This window comes from Mus pahari, chromosome 14 (assembly GCF_900095145.1).
Source record: "Mus pahari chromosome 14, PAHARI_EIJ_v1.1, whole genome shotgun sequence".
Taxonomy (NCBI): Eukaryota; Metazoa; Chordata; class Mammalia; order Rodentia; family Muridae; genus Mus; species Mus pahari.
The window spans coordinates 69752110-69769780 of record NC_034603.1 but is presented as its reverse complement, the minus strand read 5'-3'; the positions used below and the strand labels follow the sequence as shown (position 1 = coordinate 69769780).

At 56.0% G+C, this 17671-nt stretch overlaps 1 protein-coding gene across 4 annotated transcripts; it reads left to right on the top strand.

Annotated features, from left to right (window-relative positions):
* The first annotated feature begins 193 nt into the window (after positions 1–193).
* Positions 194–13383, top strand: Ubtf (upstream binding transcription factor). 4 transcript variants are annotated; one of them, XM_029546031.1, is made up of 21 exons: positions 194–437; positions 2838–2962; positions 4278–4453; positions 5142–5225; positions 5311–5466; positions 7480–7544; positions 7799–7919; positions 8262–8372; positions 8713–8846; positions 8959–9100; positions 9370–9411; positions 9508–9621; positions 9723–9878; positions 10225–10380; positions 10465–10575; positions 10958–11046; positions 11139–11328; positions 12041–12088; positions 12182–12253; positions 12346–12489; positions 12613–13383. In XM_029546031.1, the coding sequence occupies exons 2-21, from the start codon at positions 2905–2907 to the stop codon at positions 12736–12738; spliced, it is 2295 nt and encodes a 764-aa protein (XP_029401891.1). In that variant the 5' UTR covers positions 194–437; positions 2838–2904; the 3' UTR covers positions 12739–13383. The 4 variants fall into 4 exon arrangements, with proteins under 4 accessions (XP_029401891.1, XP_021067589.1, XP_021067588.1 ...); XM_021211928.2 differs by lacking the exon at positions 194–437 and adding an exon at positions 1635–1715; XM_021211930.2 differs by lacking the exon at positions 8262–8372 and having other exon boundaries at positions 276–437.
* The last annotated feature ends 4288 nt before the right edge of the window (positions 13384–17671 follow it).

The window sequence follows — 17671 nt, the reverse complement described above, 5'->3', positions numbered from 1 at the left end:
AACAGCTAAATGTCGAAAAACATCTGCCTTGAAAAAAAAAAAAAAGCAAAAACAAAAAAATTTTATTATTCTTTTTTTAAATTTTCGTGCAGCCCCCAGAGCGGTGGGAGGGAAGGGGTGAGGCTGAACCGCCCGGAGGAGGCGGAGGGGCCAGGCGAGGCCGGGGCGGCCCGGGAGGCGGCGGCGCCAAGGCGGCTCTGACGGGCGAGCGCTCGGAGCGGCGCTGCGCTGCGGCGAGGCGGGCGGGCGGGCGGGCGGAGCGGGGCGGGCGGAGCGCGGCGCGTGGGGCTCGCCATTAGCCGTCGCTCCGCTTCGCCATCTCGGGCTTTGTCTGGAGACTCGCTGCCCCGGCGCCGGCAGCTGCGGAGCTGCGGCTCCGCTCTTCCGCCTGCCGTGCTGCCTGGCGCCCCCGGCCCTCACTAGCACCCACACGCTCGGTAAGTAAGCCTCGGTGCCGCGGATTTCGGGGGAAAGGGGTTGCTCTCTGGCGGCGCCAATCTCCGGGCTCCACGCGCCCGGGAAGGCCTGGAGAGCCATGCCGGGCTGGATTGAACCGGCTCCCAGAGCGACTCTTCCGCCGGGGTCGGCGGCTCCTGGCCGATTCTCGGGTGTGAGGAGGGACGGGAGAGGTTTTTGTTGTTTAGGGGACTAAGAATATAAATTTTTAAGTTTCACGGGTGCTGTGCGGCGACAAGGGAACCGAGAGGTAGGCGCCGAAACCTCGCACCGCGATCCGGGAGCCTGAGTCCCAAGCCGGTAGCCACGCTCCGGGGACCAGGGTGGTCGCTAGCCCGCTCCCGGAGGCGGGAGAGGGGGAGCAGATGAGGACTAGGCCGGGAAACCGAGCTTAAGCTGGGAGAGCCTGGAAGAGAGCTCCAGGGCAGAGCTGCCGGCACCCGCGAGGCTCGCCGGCCACCCCTCTGGGCACCCTCTCCAGCGCCGCACCTCGGCCCTCCCTCCCGCGCCGGCCAAGCCTGCTAGTTCCCCCGCGGGGCTGGCGAGGTCGCTCTCGCCGCCCGCCTGCTCGCCCGCCTCGGCTCGCAGCCCCGCCGCCATCCGGGCGGCTGCGTGTCTCCCTGCCTGCCCCGGCCCCCCCCTTCCCCGGCGGCAGCAACAGCAGCAGCCGCCGCCGCCACTACCACCACCCCCCTCCCCTCCTTCCTTGCCTCCGCCTCGGCCGCCCGGGTCCCCCCAGCGCCCGCCCCTCCTCCCAGCTGCCCCCCGCGGAGCCCGCCCGGGCAGGCTGTGGGAGGGAGCGGAGCCGGCGAGGCGGGCGGGCTGGCGCTCGCTCCCCGGGGGTCGGTGTGCGCTCTACGGGGAAGGACGCGCTCGCTGCCCCGCTTCTCCCGCCCCCCCTCCCGCTCCTCCTCCTCCCTTCTCCCTCCTCCCCGCTCCGGCGGCGGAGGCTGCTGCGGCGGCGGGGGGTGTGCGAGCTGAGGCCGGGGCCGGCGGGCGGGCGGGCGGGCTGCCTGCAGGCGGAGGGCGCTGTGCTTTGTGCTTTTCGCCGCGAGGAGCAGCAGGCAGCAGCCACAGCCGCCGCCGCCACAGCAGCAGCAGCAGCCGCCGCCCCAGCGCCGCCGCCGCGCCCGGAGGAGGAGCCGCTGCCGCCGCGGGAGGGAGTTGCGGCTGTGCCCGGCCGAGCGGGGGAGGGCGCCGCGCTCAGAGCCGGGAAGGGAGCCGCCGGAGCGGGGAGCTCAGAGGCCGCGCTGCGCCGGGTAACCGAGGCGGCGGAGGACGTGCGCCGGGGCCGGGGCTAGGGAGCGAGCCGCGGGTGCGGTAGACGCCGGGCGGCGATACCGGGAGAACTGTAGACGAGCTGATCGGGGAACGGGAAAGGGCGCCGAGAGCCGGGGGTGGGAAGGGCAGGAAGCGAGGCCCAAGTGAGGCCCCGGGTGGAGGAGCCCGCGTTTCTCCGGCCGACAGGCGCAGTTCTCGCCGGCCGCCGGAGGGGGCGGCGGGGCCGGTGAGCGAAGCGCCCCCGCCTCGCGGCCGCCGTCCTCCCGCCCTCTGCTTGGCTCGGCTCCCCGGAGGCCGGGGCGGGGGCGCCGGCAGGGCTGGGCCGCAGGCTCGGGGAGGAGGCGGCCGTTCCCGCCGCGGTCGCGCCTCTGCGCCGGGTTTCTTCGGTGCGTGTTGGGGTGGCTGGGCGGTGGCGGCGTCTCCGGCCCCGAGTGGTTCGGGGGCGGGGGACAAGCTAGGCCGCTTCTTCGACTGCTCGCCTGCCCGGACAGGCGGGGACCGCGCTGGGAAGTCGGGAGGGGGGGAGCAGCGGGAATCCAGATCTGGTCCCCGGGGGCGGTCCGGCCGCTGCGCTCCGGGGCTGGCGGCGGCTGCGCTGCGTCCGGGTCCCCGCCGGGTTGCGGAGGCGGGGGGAACCGGCCGGGGGAAAGCGGGAGGAGGAGACTGGGGCGCGTGCCCGCTTCCGTGCCCGCGCGCGCCCTTTACCCGCCCTTCCTCCCCCGCCCTCCAGCCTGGGGCCTCCCCGGGGCGGGCGCTCACCGAGGAGGAGGAGGAGGAGGAGGAGGAGAATTTTTTTTTTTTTTTTTTTTTGGCCCTGGTTGGGGAAGGAGGCTGGAGGGCGGGCGCTAGCTGCACGCGGGAGCTGGTAGCAGTCTCTCGCGTGGGCAGGGGAGGGCGCATGCGGCACCGCCTGGCTCTGGGGGCTGGGGTAGAGAAGAGTGGGGCTCACTCCTGCACCCACCCCAGATGAAGTCTGTGAGCCTCCTGATCGGGTCTCGCTGAGAGTGTGGACCTATGCCCCCTCCCATGTGTGAGGGGGTGGGATAGAAAGTCCCCCTCCTTTCAGCCTTCCTGAGTGCGTTTGGTGTCTCTTCGAAAAGGGTGAGGTGGCTTTGACCCCGGGTGGCCCGGCCAGCGCGACCGAGGAGGTGGCTGGACAGCTGGAGAATGAACGGAGAAGCGGACTGTCCCACAGACCTGGAAATGGCCGCCCCCAAAGGCCAAGGTATGGGTCCCCAGCTTCTCTTTTCAAACTTGTCTTTTTTCACACACACGAGCTCTCCAGCCTTGAAAAGGTTCCTCTAGGCTTCGTTCTGTGTACTGGCAGACAAAGTCTTAAGTCTTAGAAAGTGAAACATCTGTCAAATGGGGGTTTGTCCAAATCCAAATTACTTGGCCTTGGGCTTAGAACTCGAGTCTTTACGTTCTCTTGCCACGAATGAGGGGCACAGGGAAGACGCTTGCAAGCCAGCCTTCTTGGGTTCTTAGCCTGAAGTATTATGCACCTTAGAGGGAGAGGGGAGATAAGGCCGGTGGAAAGCGGGGAAGGGTCTTTTGGTGGTTTGTGGCACCAAGCCTTAGGAATTGTAGATGCCCCGACCCTAGCCACCTCTGTCAGCAGTGTATTGTTTATGACATGGAGGGTCTTATGAAACTGTGCATCTGCCAGTGCTTGTTGAGACATCAGGGGAGAGAGGATTATGGGTCCATGTGACCCTTTTCTGGGGAAGCGGGCCCAGGTTACCAGATGCAAATGAAAGTCTGGAGCTCTTTTGCATCCTAGCTGTGGATTCCCCGGCCCAGCCTAGTTAGCAGCAGCTGCCCTCCGGGAGAGGCTCCGAGCTATCTCTAGGCTGCACGTTAGCAGCTGAAAATATGTCCGAGGACCTGAGAACTCAGTCCCCCTGCTTGCCTTTTCTCGGAACTGCTGTGTGTAGTTCTAATGTTTGAATTCCATCTTTCTCAGTTTCCAGGAATGCTGCTTTGGTCTCCCTTAAAGTGACTAGAGGGGGTTAGGTGGCGGGGTGCCTGCCTTTAGTGTTGGTCTCCAGCCGTGCTAGAGAGACATCTTCATGGGGAGCCTTAGGACTCAAACCCCAACCTCAGGCCTCAGGCATGTTTGATACCCACATAGAGCACGAGCACATTTTGATACATTCCTTCCCTGATCCCCCCCTTTCTGATGAGCCCTTTGTCCATAGACACTAAATCACTAGACTTCCCACTCCATCTCATACTGTAAATAGGGGCCCATGGCAGCCTAGCATGTAAAAAGTGATTGCTTTGAGCTAAGTAAGACAGGACTCCCAGTGTAAGTTAAGTATGGTGGTTATCTTATCTGGTCCAGAGTCCCTGCCCTGATCTAATAGGACCACAGTTATTTTTCTTTTTTAGGGCTGAGCCATGTCTAAGGAAAGATGCACTGGTTTGGATGAGAAGCAACCAGGGTCTTTGGGGAGGAGGGGCTGAACTCAGAGGCTGGGGACCAGATGTAGAGGAGGGCATGAGCCAGGTGTGGTGACTTCTCTTACATGCCACAGACCGCTGGTCCCAGGAAGATATGCTGACTCTGCTGGAATGCATGAAGAACAACCTTCCATCTAACGACAGCTCCAAGTTCAAGACCACAGAGTCGCATATGGACTGGGAAAAAGTCGCATTTAAGGATTTTTCAGGAGATATGTGCAAGCTCAAATGGGTGGAGATTTCCAACGAGGTAACTGCTTCCTACTTTTTGACTTGTGTAAATACATATTGCATATGCCGGTTTTTTGTTGTTGTTGTTTTTGTTTTCTTCAGACACAAGGTTTCTCTATGTAGCCCTGACTGTCCTGGAACTCACTCTGTAGATCAGGCTGGCCTTGAACTCAGAAATCTGCCTGCCTCTGCCTCTGCTGGGATTAAAGGCGTGCGCCACCACGCCCAGCTATGCATATGCTTTTCATCTCAGAGAAAACGGGAAAGCAAACCTGTCCCTTTGGACAGAAGGCGTTCTGGTGTTCTTCTGTCAGCTCTAGTGTATGCCTTAGGGGAGGAAGTTGGCCTGGCGAGAGCAGCAGTTATCTAGTCAGTGCTCATAGTTCTACCAGTCTTTCAGGTGACCTTGGATACTTAACTGTTATGGACTTCTATTGCCCAAATGGCTCTAGGGGTTGAATGAGATGCAGGCTTGGAAGCTACATTGACATCAGTCTGTGATTGCTCTCAGGTTGTCCCAACTCCTTGGGCCTCTGTAGCAGACATGAGGGAGTGCCTCTGGGTCAGAAGTTGCCTGTAATCTGTGCCATTGCTTTATTTCCTTCATTGAACTCAGTGTGGTGGAGGGCAGTGCTAACACTGTAAAGGGATGCTGGACCATGGAGTGATGTTTCCCAAATTCCTTTCTCCCCGTTTCCTCCCTCCAGGTAAGGAAGTTCCGTACATTGACAGAATTGATCCTTGATGCTCAGGAACATGTTAAAAACCCTTACAAAGGCAAAAAGCTCAAGGTGAGTTACCAGGAGGAGAAACTTGCCTCAGGGAAGAGGGGTTTAAAGGATGGGTGGCATCTAACCCCACTTTCCTTTGTTTCAGAAACACCCGGATTTTCCAAAGAAGCCTCTCACCCCTTACTTCCGCTTCTTCATGGAGAAGCGGGCCAAGTACGCGAAGCTCCACCCGGAGATGAGCAACCTGGACCTGACTAAGATCCTGTCTAAGAAATACAAGGAACTTCCAGAGAAGAAGAAGGTGGGGGGGGGGGCTCAGGTGCGGGGGAGGGTAGTTAAACTTCCAGGTGGGAGCAGCTGGTGTAGGAAGGTCAGTGGGGTGGGGATAGGCCTTAGAGAGACAAAGGGACTCCACGTCGGGCGTGTGGAGGGGTCAACACAACAGGGTGTAGTGGTTTTGGAGGTCACTGTGGTACCTATCCCCCTCCTGGCCCACACATGGTCCGACAGGACCCATTGCAGGGGAGGACCCTGAAGGCATTCAGACTGCTGCTGTACCCCACAGCCAGAGAGCCACACTCCCTGTGAACCTGCAGCCATTCTCCTACCCACTGTGATACTTGAGTACACAAGAGACCCAGGAAAGGGGAGAGATTGGTTGTCCTGAGCAAGGAATGGGGCACAGGAGTGTGGAGTATCTGAGTCTCTAATGCTGGAACACACTTGAGTTTGGAACCTCTGCCGCCCTCCAGTGCTCTTCCCCCCGCTGCATCACATAAGTGACCTTGTTATCCCCATGTACAAGGGTACTGGCTCTCCTTGCCCCAGGCTGCTTCCTCCTACAGAAATGACCGCTGTCCAGATCCTCAGGGGTGTAGCCCTTTAGGTAAAAGTTGTCTGAACCTCCTGGGCAGAGATGGATAAAGCCCAAGACAAGCTCAGGGGGATGCCCTGGAAGACAGGAAGCAAAATACCAAAGGGAGTTCAACACGTAAAAGAAATGGGATGGGAGAGAGCCAAACCTGAGAAGGAGATAGATGCTGGATGATGAGGCCAGTCAAGGGTGTCAGTGCAGGGCAGCGGGGTCCAAAGGATGCACACTGGTGGGCAAAGAACACTGGCTGAGCGCTCATATGCTCTTACTGCTAAATCCAAAATGGGGTAGGCTTGGTTGGGTAAAACCAGCTGTCTGTGGCCCATACCCAAGCCCGAGGAGCATTAACTGCCTGGGCTGCAGTTGACCCCCTGGGTGAGGACTTGGAATGGTGACTACACACACCACCAAACCCCTGAGGGGTGGGAGGGAGAGGCTAAGAAGCAGAAGCAGGGAGGGACAGAGAAACTTGAGTGGAGAAAGCTTAGGCATGGGCACGCTGATGTGGGCCTGTCCTACTGTCGCCTGGTGTCTGGTCCTTGAGGTAAGTCACTTCAGTGCTCCTGACTGAGGTGTGGATGCCTTTTAAGTTCCCGTCTGAGGAGGCCTGAGGGTGCTCCAAGGAGGCCATACTCTGTGAGTGGGTTCCGTTGGGAAGCCTGGTGGAAACGAGCGGCCTCCTTGCTTGCTCCTGATGCCTCTTACAAGGAGGAGTCTGGTTCGGTTGTGAGCCTCTGGTCCCTTCCAGTGCTATCTTGACCTAGAACTGAGAGAGGAAGGAAGGAGAAATGGATGTTATGCAAGAGGGAAGAGGTATAAAAGGAGGGAGGAGGGGGTTCTAAAAGCCTGGGACTCCAGGAGCGCAGAGGAAGGGATGAGGCAGGAGCGGATAGTGACCCGGAAGACAGGAGTGCCGGAGACCCAGAGCTGACGCTGACGTTGACGGTTTATTGGGAGGTGGTTTACTTTGTAAGAACTCATCTCATGCCCCTTCAACAATATCCTCTGCTGCCTCAGAAGCAGAATTTAGCCTCCCTGGTGCTGTTAGCCACCCCTGAGGGGATAGACCAACATCAGCTGCCACAGAGATGGTGGGAAGAGGGAGCAACAGCAGCCAGAATACCAGGCACGAGACTCGAGGGAGTTCTGTGGTGTTGGAAAGTGCCGGGTAGTCCTAACCTGTCACTGTTCACCTCTGGGTGATGTGATGTCCCATGGCTTCTGGGGCATTCTGTCTTAATGTGGAGATGGTTACTGGGGGTCTCCCTGTAAATCCCACTACCTGGCTGTTAAGTCACCAAGCTTACTGTAAGTCAGCTCACTAGAGGCACAGGAACCAGACAGGAAGCAAAGCAGTCACAGAGGAGGGTGGCTTTTTCTAGATGGTCTGGGTAAAGTAGGCCTTGGGTCCTGGGTGACCCCATCCCCTCCTCCCCTCAGATGAAATATATTCAGGACTTCCAGAGGGAGAAACAGGAGTTCGAGCGAAACCTGGCCCGATTCAGGTAAGGCAGAGGAGGGCTATGGGGCACTGGGTGTGGTAGGATAAATAACTGGCTGGAGACTAGAAGTGACCGTCCATGAAACGTGGACGTCTTGTGTAGACTGCAGCGTCAGGTTCAGGGGCAGGGACAGGTTGCCAGCCACTAACTTCCACCAAGCTCCCGCAGGAAGGCCTAAAAGGCTTGGCTTGGGCAGCTAGCTGGGGTCTGCCCTAACGGTGTCCCCTGCTGACCCTTGGCTCCCGTCCCCTGGTTAGGGAGGATCACCCTGACCTTATCCAGAATGCCAAGAAGTCGGACATCCCCGAGAAGCCCAAAACTCCCCAGCAACTGTGGTACACCCATGAGAAGAAGGTGTATCTCAAAGTGCGGCCGGATGTGAGTGTCTGGCCAAAGGGTAGGGGTGGAGGGTACACGGCGGTGGCAAGGGGGGAGCCGCGCCTGGTGGCCGGGTGTGGTGCAGGGGAGCAGGAGAGGAGGCCCCTCCCCAGTGGGGGGATTGCATGGACAGGGCCTGGGCCAGCTGGCGTGCGAATGTGTGTGTGTGTGAGCCTGTCCCTCGCACCAAGGCGGATCCCTGCCTCTCCACCTTACCCTCCTGGCCTGCGGTGGACACTTGTGTGACCTCCTGTGGCCCGAGGGGGGCGGGGCCCTCTGTGCCCCTCCCCCCCTCCCCTGCCCCTGGCTGCCTGTGTGTGTCTGACGGCTTTTGGTTTGCAGGCCACTACGAAGGAGGTGAAGGACTCCCTGGGGAAGCAGTGGTCTCAGCTCTCGGACAAAAAGAGGCTGAAATGGATTCATAAGGCCCTGGAGCAGCGGAAGGAGTACGAGGTTAGGCTTCCGCTGCGCTCCTCCCCATCCGGCTCTTCAAGAGCCTTTGCCCTCTGACTCGTGCCACAGCGTTCTGCACGTGGCAGTCGTTCCCTGACCTCCTACTGAGGGAGGGGCCTTTCGGGCCCCTTGCCTCTGCCCCTACCGTCTCACAAGCCCCGTCCCACCCGAGAGATCTCAGGCTAGGGCAGAGCAGGACACCATATCGCAGCAGACACACAGACACACGGCCATCCCCAGCTTTGCTCCCTGCCTCCCCTCCCCAGCGGCTCTCCCCCTTATGGTGTCCCCGCTAACCCCACACCCCCATCACCCTCCGCTCCCCTACCTCCCTCTGCAGGAGATCATGCGGGACTATATCCAGAAGCACCCTGAGCTGAACATCAGTGAGGAAGGTATCACCAAGTCCACCCTCACCAAGGCCGAGCGTCAGCTCAAGGACAAGTTCGATGGGCGACCCACCAAGCCGCCTCCGTGAGCACCGCCCTGGATGGGTGGGCGAGCGGGCCGTCGGGGAGTTGAGTTAGTAGAGGACTTGAACCCAGTCCCGCTTGCTGATGAGTGTGCCTTCCTCTGGATTCAATAGGAACAGCTACTCCCTGTACTGTGCCGAGCTCATGGCCAACATGAAGGATGTGCCCAGCACAGAGCGCATGGTGCTATGCAGCCAGCAATGGAAGCTGCTCTCGCAGAAGGAGAAGGATGCGTATCACAAGAAATGTGACCAGGTGCGCAGGGCAGGGGCCAGGCCACCTTGAGCTCCGGGTCTTGACTTGGGCTTTCACGCATGAGCTTTGCCTGGGCTCAGTAGCTCACTGATGACAGGCGCCTCCTTTCAACCTGGGTCGGGTTTAGCCTCCCTGTCTTGTCAGGCCTCTTGGCTGCCATCTTTAGGGGGGTGAGAAGGTTACACCCAGTCCCTAGGGGCCTGCTGAGGCCGACTGGCCCAGGAGAATGGAGGCTGTCCCCGACTGACTGAATCCCCTTACTTTCCTAGAAAAAGAAAGATTATGAGGTGGAGCTGCTGCGGTTCCTTGAGGTAAGTAGGCACCAACTTGAGGTGGGCAGAGGGTGCGTTCTGGAGTCGGAGGAGCCTGCCTGCCTGCTGCAGCCCCGTGCCCTTCTGCCTACACAGAGCTTGCCCGAGGAAGAGCAGCAGCGGGTGCTGGGGGAGGAGAAGATGCTGAACATCAATAAGAAGCAGACCACCAGTCCCGCCTCCAAGAAGCCTTCCCAGGAAGGTGGCAAGGTGAGTGACCCACACCCATGGGGGTGGGGGCCGGGGTGGAGCCGCTCACGGGAGGAGGCTAGTGGCAATTGGACCTCTGCTACTCCCCGTGCTTCCCTTAGGGTGGCTCCGAGAAGCCCAAGCGGCCTGTGTCTGCCATGTTCATCTTCTCGGAGGAGAAGCGAAGGCAGCTACAGGAGGAGCGACCTGAGCTCTCCGAGAGCGAGCTGACCCGCCTGCTGGCCCGCATGTGGAACGACTTGTCCGAGAAGAAGAAGGTCGGGCCTTGGATAGACCCCCCCCCCCAACTGATCTTCCCTAAGGGTCTCCTGGGCCACTTGCATGCGCGCGGTTACGGCCGCTCCCCAGCACCCGAAGTGAATCACACGTGTACCCGGAGTCAGTTGCTGGGGCGGGAGCCGGAAGAAGGGAAGCCTTCAGCCTCGTTGTTGGTTCCCTTGGAGAGCTGCCCCATGGGTGGGGCGGAGCTTGATGGACGTCACTGGCTGCCCACGGCTTCTGCCGGCCCCGCCCTCCTCACAGGGAGCGGGCCACGGATGCTGGGTGGGCTTAGCGCGCCCCCTAGGGGTGGCCAGAATGCTAACACCCTTGCTTTTTCTATAGGCTAAATACAAGGCCCGGGAAGCTGCGCTGAAGGCGCAGACTGAGAGAAAGCCGGGCGGGGAGCGTGAAGATAGGGGCAAGCTGCCCGAGTCGCCCAAGAGAGCTGAGGAAATCTGGCAGCAGAGTGTCATTGGAGACTATCTAGCCCGCTTCAAGGTATCGGAGAGTGAGGAAGGATTGGTTTGTGGTCTCCGGCAACAGGACTCCCCCTACAACTGATACCCCGGGTTTGTACCTTAGAATGACCGGGTGAAAGCCTTGAAAGCCATGGAGATGACTTGGAACAACATGGAGAAGAAGGAGAAGCTGATGTGGATTAAGAAGGCAGCAGAAGACCAAAAACGATATGAGGTGGGAAGGGACTGGGCCACTTGCCTCCATGATGGGCCAGGGGGGGCAGCCAGTCTCTTAACTTCCAGCCTGGCATAGGCTAGGTGGGAGTCAAGGTCCTAGCCTCTTGGGTGATTCTGCGGGGGTGGGGGTTGGGGGTGGACTACTTCCATTTCATGAAGCATTTTGAAATGGCCCTCCCTCTTGGTGCAGTGACTTGTCCAGCAGTTGTTTTGAGAAGAATCGTGCTCTGGATCCTAGCTAGCTACCACTCCCAACTCTAGTTCCTCCTGCCTTAACCCCTGCAGTGTCGGGACTCCAAATCCCATCCCAGGCGGTTTCTCCCCCACCAGTGGGGTGGGGAGTGTGGGTGTGAGCATGACCTCTCCATCTCTCTCCACAGAGAGAGTTAAGTGAGATGCGGGCCCCTCCAGCTGCTACAAACTCTTCCAAGAAGATGAAGTTCCAGGGGGAGCCCAAGAAACCTCCTATGTAAGCCTGAGGCTGGGACCTATCCTGGTGTAGACAGGGCTAGAAGGCGACTCCCTTAGGACCCTGAATTTCCCTGTCACCCCACGCTGCAGGAACGGTTACCAGAAGTTCTCCCAGGAGCTGCTGTCAAATGGGGAGCTAAACCACCTGCCGCTGAAGGAGCGCATGGTGGAGATCGGCAGCCGCTGGCAGCGCATCTCCCAGAGCCAGAAGGAGCACTATAAGAAGCTGGCGGAGGAACAGCAGAGGCAGTACAAGGTGCACTTGGACCTCTGGGTCAAGGTGAGAGGACAAAGACGCCTTGGAAGGGAGGCAGGGGCAGCCACATGAGCCTACAGGGACTCGGAAGTCCTGCGGGACAGTGGGTACTGACACTTTTAAAGCTAAGCAAGCCGAGGTATTAAGTCATTTGCCAAGGTTACATAGTAGACAATTCGCATAGACTGCCATGTATGTGCTCTTCCCTCCAGCCAGGACCAGGAGACTTGTAGAGCCTGGCTAGGCTGGCAATCTCTGGCAGTCGAAACTGCTATGCTTGAATGGTCAGGTCTGTCCAGGGAGAATTGCCTGTCACTCAGATAAGCTAACCAAAGACCCAGAGAGATGGCAGGAATTCAGTGTTCAAGAATTTTGTCAGTCTCCGTCATTTCAACCATGACTCAAAGGCTGGGGGTCCGGGTGGGGTTGACGTTAAGCCTCGTGAGTCATGGGGGGCGGGGGGAGCTTTGCAGTGAAAGAAGCCCCAAGTGCAGAACTACCATTTGGACCATAGCAGTTGGGGTTGGGGGTAGGCGTGGTTCAGGGTAACTCCGAGAAGACGTGCTTAGGACGAACAGGAGCTATGTTCTGAGCCCCTAAGAGCTTTCTATGGGGACCCAAAGTCTAGGAAGCTGAGTGTAAAGATAAAGTATAAGGGAGCTCTGTCCTGTAGACATCGGCGTATTCAGCCAGCTGTAGAATGGGGTTGATCTGATTCCCAGTTCTCTCTCCCCAGAGCCTGTCTCCCCAGGACCGCGCAGCATACAAAGAATACATCTCCAATGTAAGCAGGAGCACAAGGCAGTGGAGGGGGAGGTTGGAGGGACTCTGCAGGGGCTGCAACTCACTTCCGCCCCCTTCCCATCCTTTATGGCAGAAACGTAAGAACATGACCAAGCTCCGAGGCCCAAACCCCAAGTCTAGCCGGACCACCCTGCAGTCCAAGTCGGTAAGGCACCCCTGCAAGGTGGGTGGGTGGCTTTGGGTGGGGTCTGGCAAGGTGGGTGTATCTGGCTGCTGATGTGTCTCCACATCTCCCAGGAGTCCGAGGAGGAGGAGGAGGAGGAAGAGGAGGATGACGATGAGGAGGAGGAAGAGGAAGACGATGAGAACGGTGACTCTTCTGAGGACGGCGGGGACTCTTCTGAGTCGAGCAGCGAAGATGAAAGCGAGGACGGGGATGAGGTGGGCAGGTGGCATGGTGGAAGGGAGGGTTGTTGTAGACCATAAGGAGGGACACACACACACACACACACACACACACACACACACACGGTGACGTCAGGGTCTTTATATTCTCTCCCCCAGAATGATGATGATGATGACGATGAAGATGATGAAGATGACGATGATGAGGATGAAGACAACGAGTCTGAGGGCAGTAGCTCCAGCTCTTCATCTTCAGGGGACTCCTCGGATTCTGACTCCAACTGAGGCTCAGCCTCTCCACCCCAGGCAGGCAGCCAGGCAGCCAAGGAGAGCCGCTGCAGAGCTCATCTCCCCAACTGACAACCTTTGTCTCTCCCTATGTTCTGTCCCATATCCTCCAGACTCTCCCACTTTCTTTCTTTCCTTTTTCTTTTTTTTTTTTTTTTTTTTTATATCAGTGGGGGGTAGGAGGCTGCAAGAGTCCAGGCTAGGACTCTGCAGCCTTGGAGCCTCAGCTCCAGGGTTCTCCAGGGACAGCAACAATTGGACTGAGCCAGCGCTGGACCGGCCCACCCCTCCCCTCTTCTGCATTTGCAGTTCCGGCATGGACAATGGACTGGGGAGTTTGGGGGTGGGAGCGAGTCCTAAAGAGTTTGGTGAGGCCCTCCACACCTGCAGCCTGCAGCGAGGTGGATGTTCCGGGGGCCTTTCCTTCCCAGATGGGCTTGCTACCTGGATCCCCCCACATTGAACTGGAGGGAGAGAGGGTGCTGCCTTCAAGAAAGCAGGCAGCGGCCCTGTCCCTCTTCCCTGCCCCTGCAGGAAGGAGCTGCCTGGGCCCGTTCGTGGGGGAGGGGCAGAGTGTTTTTTATATATGTGTATATATTTTTTTTTTAAGCTCTGAGCTGTCAACGAGACGTTTCCTACCGATCTCGGCTGCCGTCTCTGTTGTCTTTCTGGGACTGGGAGGGCTTGGGATGGGGTGGATTGAGACTTAAAAAAAATGGTATGCATAGAATGTGTGAGGCTGTGTGTGTGTGTGTGTGTGTGTGTGTGTGTGAGTGAGAGAGAGAGAGACAGAGAGAGAGAGCGCGCGAGAGCGAGCGATACAGCATGACTGCCTGTGGATAGGGGAGAGAGAGACTGTGTGTGTGTGTGTGTCTATCTAGAGCTTGCCTCTTTGAATCTGGAAAAAGGGTAGGTAGAGGCCTGGGAGATGGTGTCCCTAGCAGGAACAAACCAAGGCTGCCCCTCCCTGCCATCTTCCACTGTGCCTGCCCTCTGGATCCACTGTGGAGGGCAGGGACAGCACCTGATGCTTCCTATACTAGTTTGCCCCTACCAAGGCCATGTATCCCTGAGCTGCTGCAGGTCTGTGCAGTCCAGCAGGAAAGTGGGAAGGGCAAACCATGGCATGAGCCTTAAAGCTTTTCTCTGGTCCCCTGGGCTTCAGGAAGTGCCCTGAGATCTTTTACCTGCGTGTTTCCTGCCTTGCCCCGTGTCCTCTGGCCACCCCCATTTCCTTTGAATTCTCAGGTCTGCCCCCCCCCTTCTCCTGCCTCCACCCCTGTATGCAGAAGATGCTTTCTGCAACTGGTCCTCTACTAACCCCTTGCCAGCAGCTTCCCTTGACCTTGACATCATCCAAGTCACCTTACCTGTGGTGATTTTCACTCTTACTATGTTGCCCAGAGCTTTTGTTCATGCTCTGGGGTTTTGCCTCTTGAATGAAAGCCAGAGGTGGGGAGAAGGCTCTCCACAGAGAGTAGGCTGCAGCCTAGCTGCCTGTACTGTATGATGGAGATTCCTAAAGAGAAGATTCCCCCCCTACCTCCCCCCACACACACACACACACTGTCCTTATTCTAAAATTTAGTACCAGGGTTTTAAGTTCCCGAGAGGGCTTGCAGAGAACTCCATCTCCTTGTTTAAACGCCCTGGACTGTTACACTTGGGTGAAATGTGTTTTCACTTAGAAACAACTTTGAACACATGTGTTCCTCCCATTGCAAGTATTGGAAAGTTCTTACAGACAGGGCTGTGGGGGTGGGGTGTTGGTGCTGCCAGAGGTTGCCCAGGGTATATTTTTAGCACTGGGACCCTTCTCTTTCTAATATTTAAGGAGTCTTTTATAGGTTTCAACAACTACCACACTTGAATTTGTACCACGGGAGCAGCTTAGACATGACTGTCGCAGATCAAGGCCCCGCTGTGGAGGTTTCGTTTTCCCTTTTTTTTTTTTTTTGTATAATAAAGTGAAGAACAAAGGTGTGACTTCCGTCTGGTCACTGGAATAAATAAATGGGTGGCAGGGGTGACCCAATAACAGGCTTGACATAAAGCCCTCGAGGCCAGTTTGTCCTTTCTGGAGCCATTTTCCTGAAGATCAGTACGGGTGGCTTGCCTTCACGTCGTCGTTCCCGAACTTTCTCAGTTCAGCCCTTTGGCTCGGGGAGCTGCAGAGTGGAGACTTTTTCACCTACAGGGCAGTACTCAGGTAATGAGCCACTGGGGTGAAGGGCCATCCAGGCCTGGCAAGCCCTAGGAGATGTCAGGCATAGCCGTGGCTCCCCTAACTCTACCCAGACTTCCGGTGAGAAGCTGCTGGAACCAGAGGGCGTGCTCTCTGGATTAAGACCTGCCTTACCTGCGCAGGCTTTGACTAGGTTCCTGGACAGGAATCTGGGTGAAAGGTCTATGCAAAAAAAAAAAACCAAACCCGCTCCCCACTGATGCTGCTCCACACTTAGAAGTCCCCATTCATTCTCCGGAGACCCTTCTCCAGTCATTAGCATACTTGTCTTGACTCCAGGGGACACCTGCTTCTGTCCAGCTCTGTGACTGACTCTGCTTCCTGGGTATTCGTGTATCTCTCCTGAACCTCTAGCTTTTACCCATAGGAAGCCATTCAAAAGGTGCTATCCAACCAGGCATGGTAGCGCATGCCTGCAAATCTCAGCTCCGGGAGGCTGAAACTAAAACTAGAGAGGAACACATGAGTTCAAAACTAGCCTGTGCTATGGAATGAGATTGCCTCCCCCAAATAAAAGGTGGCATCTGCAGGCACTGCTTGGCTGTGGCTTAAATGTTGCCTCCAAACTCAAGTTGAAACCTGTAATGATGACAGTAGGAGTAAAAGGGTGGGGCATTTTAAAAATTACATGTGTGTGTGTGTCCAGAGAATAACTTGTTGGGTTCAGTTCTTTTTGTACTGTATGAGGTCTTGGAGCTCAGAACATTATGCTTGGTAGCAGGTATCTTTACCTGCTGAGCTCTCTCATCAGCCCTGTGAGATTTCCACGAAATGATATGATTACAAGAGTCTGTTCCTCAGAAAGGGATTAAAGCATTATGGTGCCGGGCAGTGGTGGCACACGCCTTTAATCCTAGCACTCGGGAGGCAGAGGCAGGTGGATTTCTGAGTTCAAGGCAAGTCTGGTCCACAGAGTGAGTTCCAGGTCAGCCAGGGCTACACAGAGAAACCCTGTCTCGAAAAAAAAAAAAAAAAAAAAAAGATCCGATTCTTGTGCAGATGTGTAGGCACTCAACTACCTAGCCTGAAATCAATGTAGCAGTCTCCACATCTCTCCCTGCCTCACTTCCATGTTTAATCTTTCACCTGGAGCTATTTCCCTTTCTTTTTTATTTATTTATTTTTTTATTATTATTATTTTCTTTATTTACATTTCAAATGCTATCCNGAAAGTTCCCTATACCCCCCCCCCTGCCCCTGCTCCCCTACCCACCCACTCCCACTACTTGGCCCAGGCCTTCCCTTGTGCTGGGTCATAGCTATTTCCCTTTCTAAACCTCTCTCAAACCTATCTCAACCCATCTCCTTTCTCCACAGGGACATTTCCATTCCTTCTAAAACCACTGTCATTGCTCACTTTATGGAAAGATCTGGAATTGATCTTCTTGCTTAATCTTGTTTCTTTCATTAAATATATTCTGCACACAGCAGGTAAAATTGTCTTAAAGCCAAACTTGAAGCTGTGTGTGGTGAGAGATCACTGTAATCCCAGAACTCAAGACTCAGGAAGAGTCAGGAAGACTGGCTGGGGTTTGAGGTCGGCCTGATACTGTCTCAAAAACCCAAACACACAAATCTAAGGTTGAGTACAAGAGTTCAAGACCAGCCTGAGCCGAGCGTGGTGGTGCACACCTTTAATCCCACCCAGCACTCGGGAGGCAGAGGCAGGCGGATTTCTGAGTTCGAGGCCAAAAAAAAAAAAGAAAGAAAAAAGAAAAGAAAAGAAAAGACCAGCGTAATATTGAGAGACCTATATTGCAAGGTCTGTCTAGTTAGAAGGAAAAGAGAGAGAGAGAGAGAGAGAGAGAGAGAGAGAGAGAGAGATAACAAGCTGAGTGTGGAATCCCAGTATCTCAGTCCTTGGTCAGCTGAGGTAGGAGAATTACAAGGTTGAGGCCATAGGCCATCCTGAACTATATAGTAAGTTTGAGATCAACTAGGGCTACACGGACCCTGTTTCATAAATAAATATATAAATAAATAATCTAAAACAACAACAACAAGCAAAAACCAAACCAACACAAAACAAAAACCTAGGTGTGGTAAACCAGGTGTGGTGGTGCACGCCTTTAATCCCAGCACTCAGGAGGCAGAGGCAGGTGGATTTCTGAGTTCCAGGACAGCCAGGGCTACACAGAGAAACCCTGTCTCAAAAAAACAAAAATACAAAACAAAAACAAACAAACCCTAGGTGTGGTAACAGGTATTTGCAATCCCAACACTCAGTATGTGATTCTCCCCTACCCCTGACCCCTAACACCCGGAAGGTCGATGCTGAAGCATTACATGTTCTAGGGTACACAGAGAGAATTTGTCTCCAAAACAACCAACCAAGAATTGTGATTACTTCTCTATTCAAAACTTATTGTGGGGGTTGGGACTGTAGCTCAGTGGCAGAGTGCTCGTCTAATGTGCACTAGTCTCTGGGTCCCATCCCCAGCACCACAAACATAAATAGCATGTTTTTGAAGCCTGGCCTAGTAGCCTCTCCTTGTTATCCCAATATCGAGAGGTGGCAATATGGAGATCAGGAATTCAAGGTCATCCTTGGCTACACAGTCAGTTTGAAGCTAGCCTGGACCATATAAAATCCTGTCTCAAAAAAAACCAAAAAAAGAACAACAACAAAAAAAACATACATATACATCTCTCTCTCTCTCTCTTTTTTTTTTTTTTTTTTTTTTT

Bases quoted from the DNA above. Each gene is read 5' to 3' on its own strand.
- Ubtf (XM_029546031.1), top strand. From the start codon at position 2,905: ATGAACGGAGAAGCGGACTGTCCCACAGACCTGGAAATGGCCGCCCCC. The intron at 8,847-8,958 runs GTGAGCACCGCC...TGGATTCAATAG, and splicing joins CGACCCACCAAGCCGCCTCC to GAACAGCTACTCCCTGTACT. The intron at 12,490-12,612 runs GTGGGCAGGTGG...TCTCTCCCCCAG, and splicing joins AAAGCGAGGACGGGGATGAG to AATGATGATGATGATGACGA.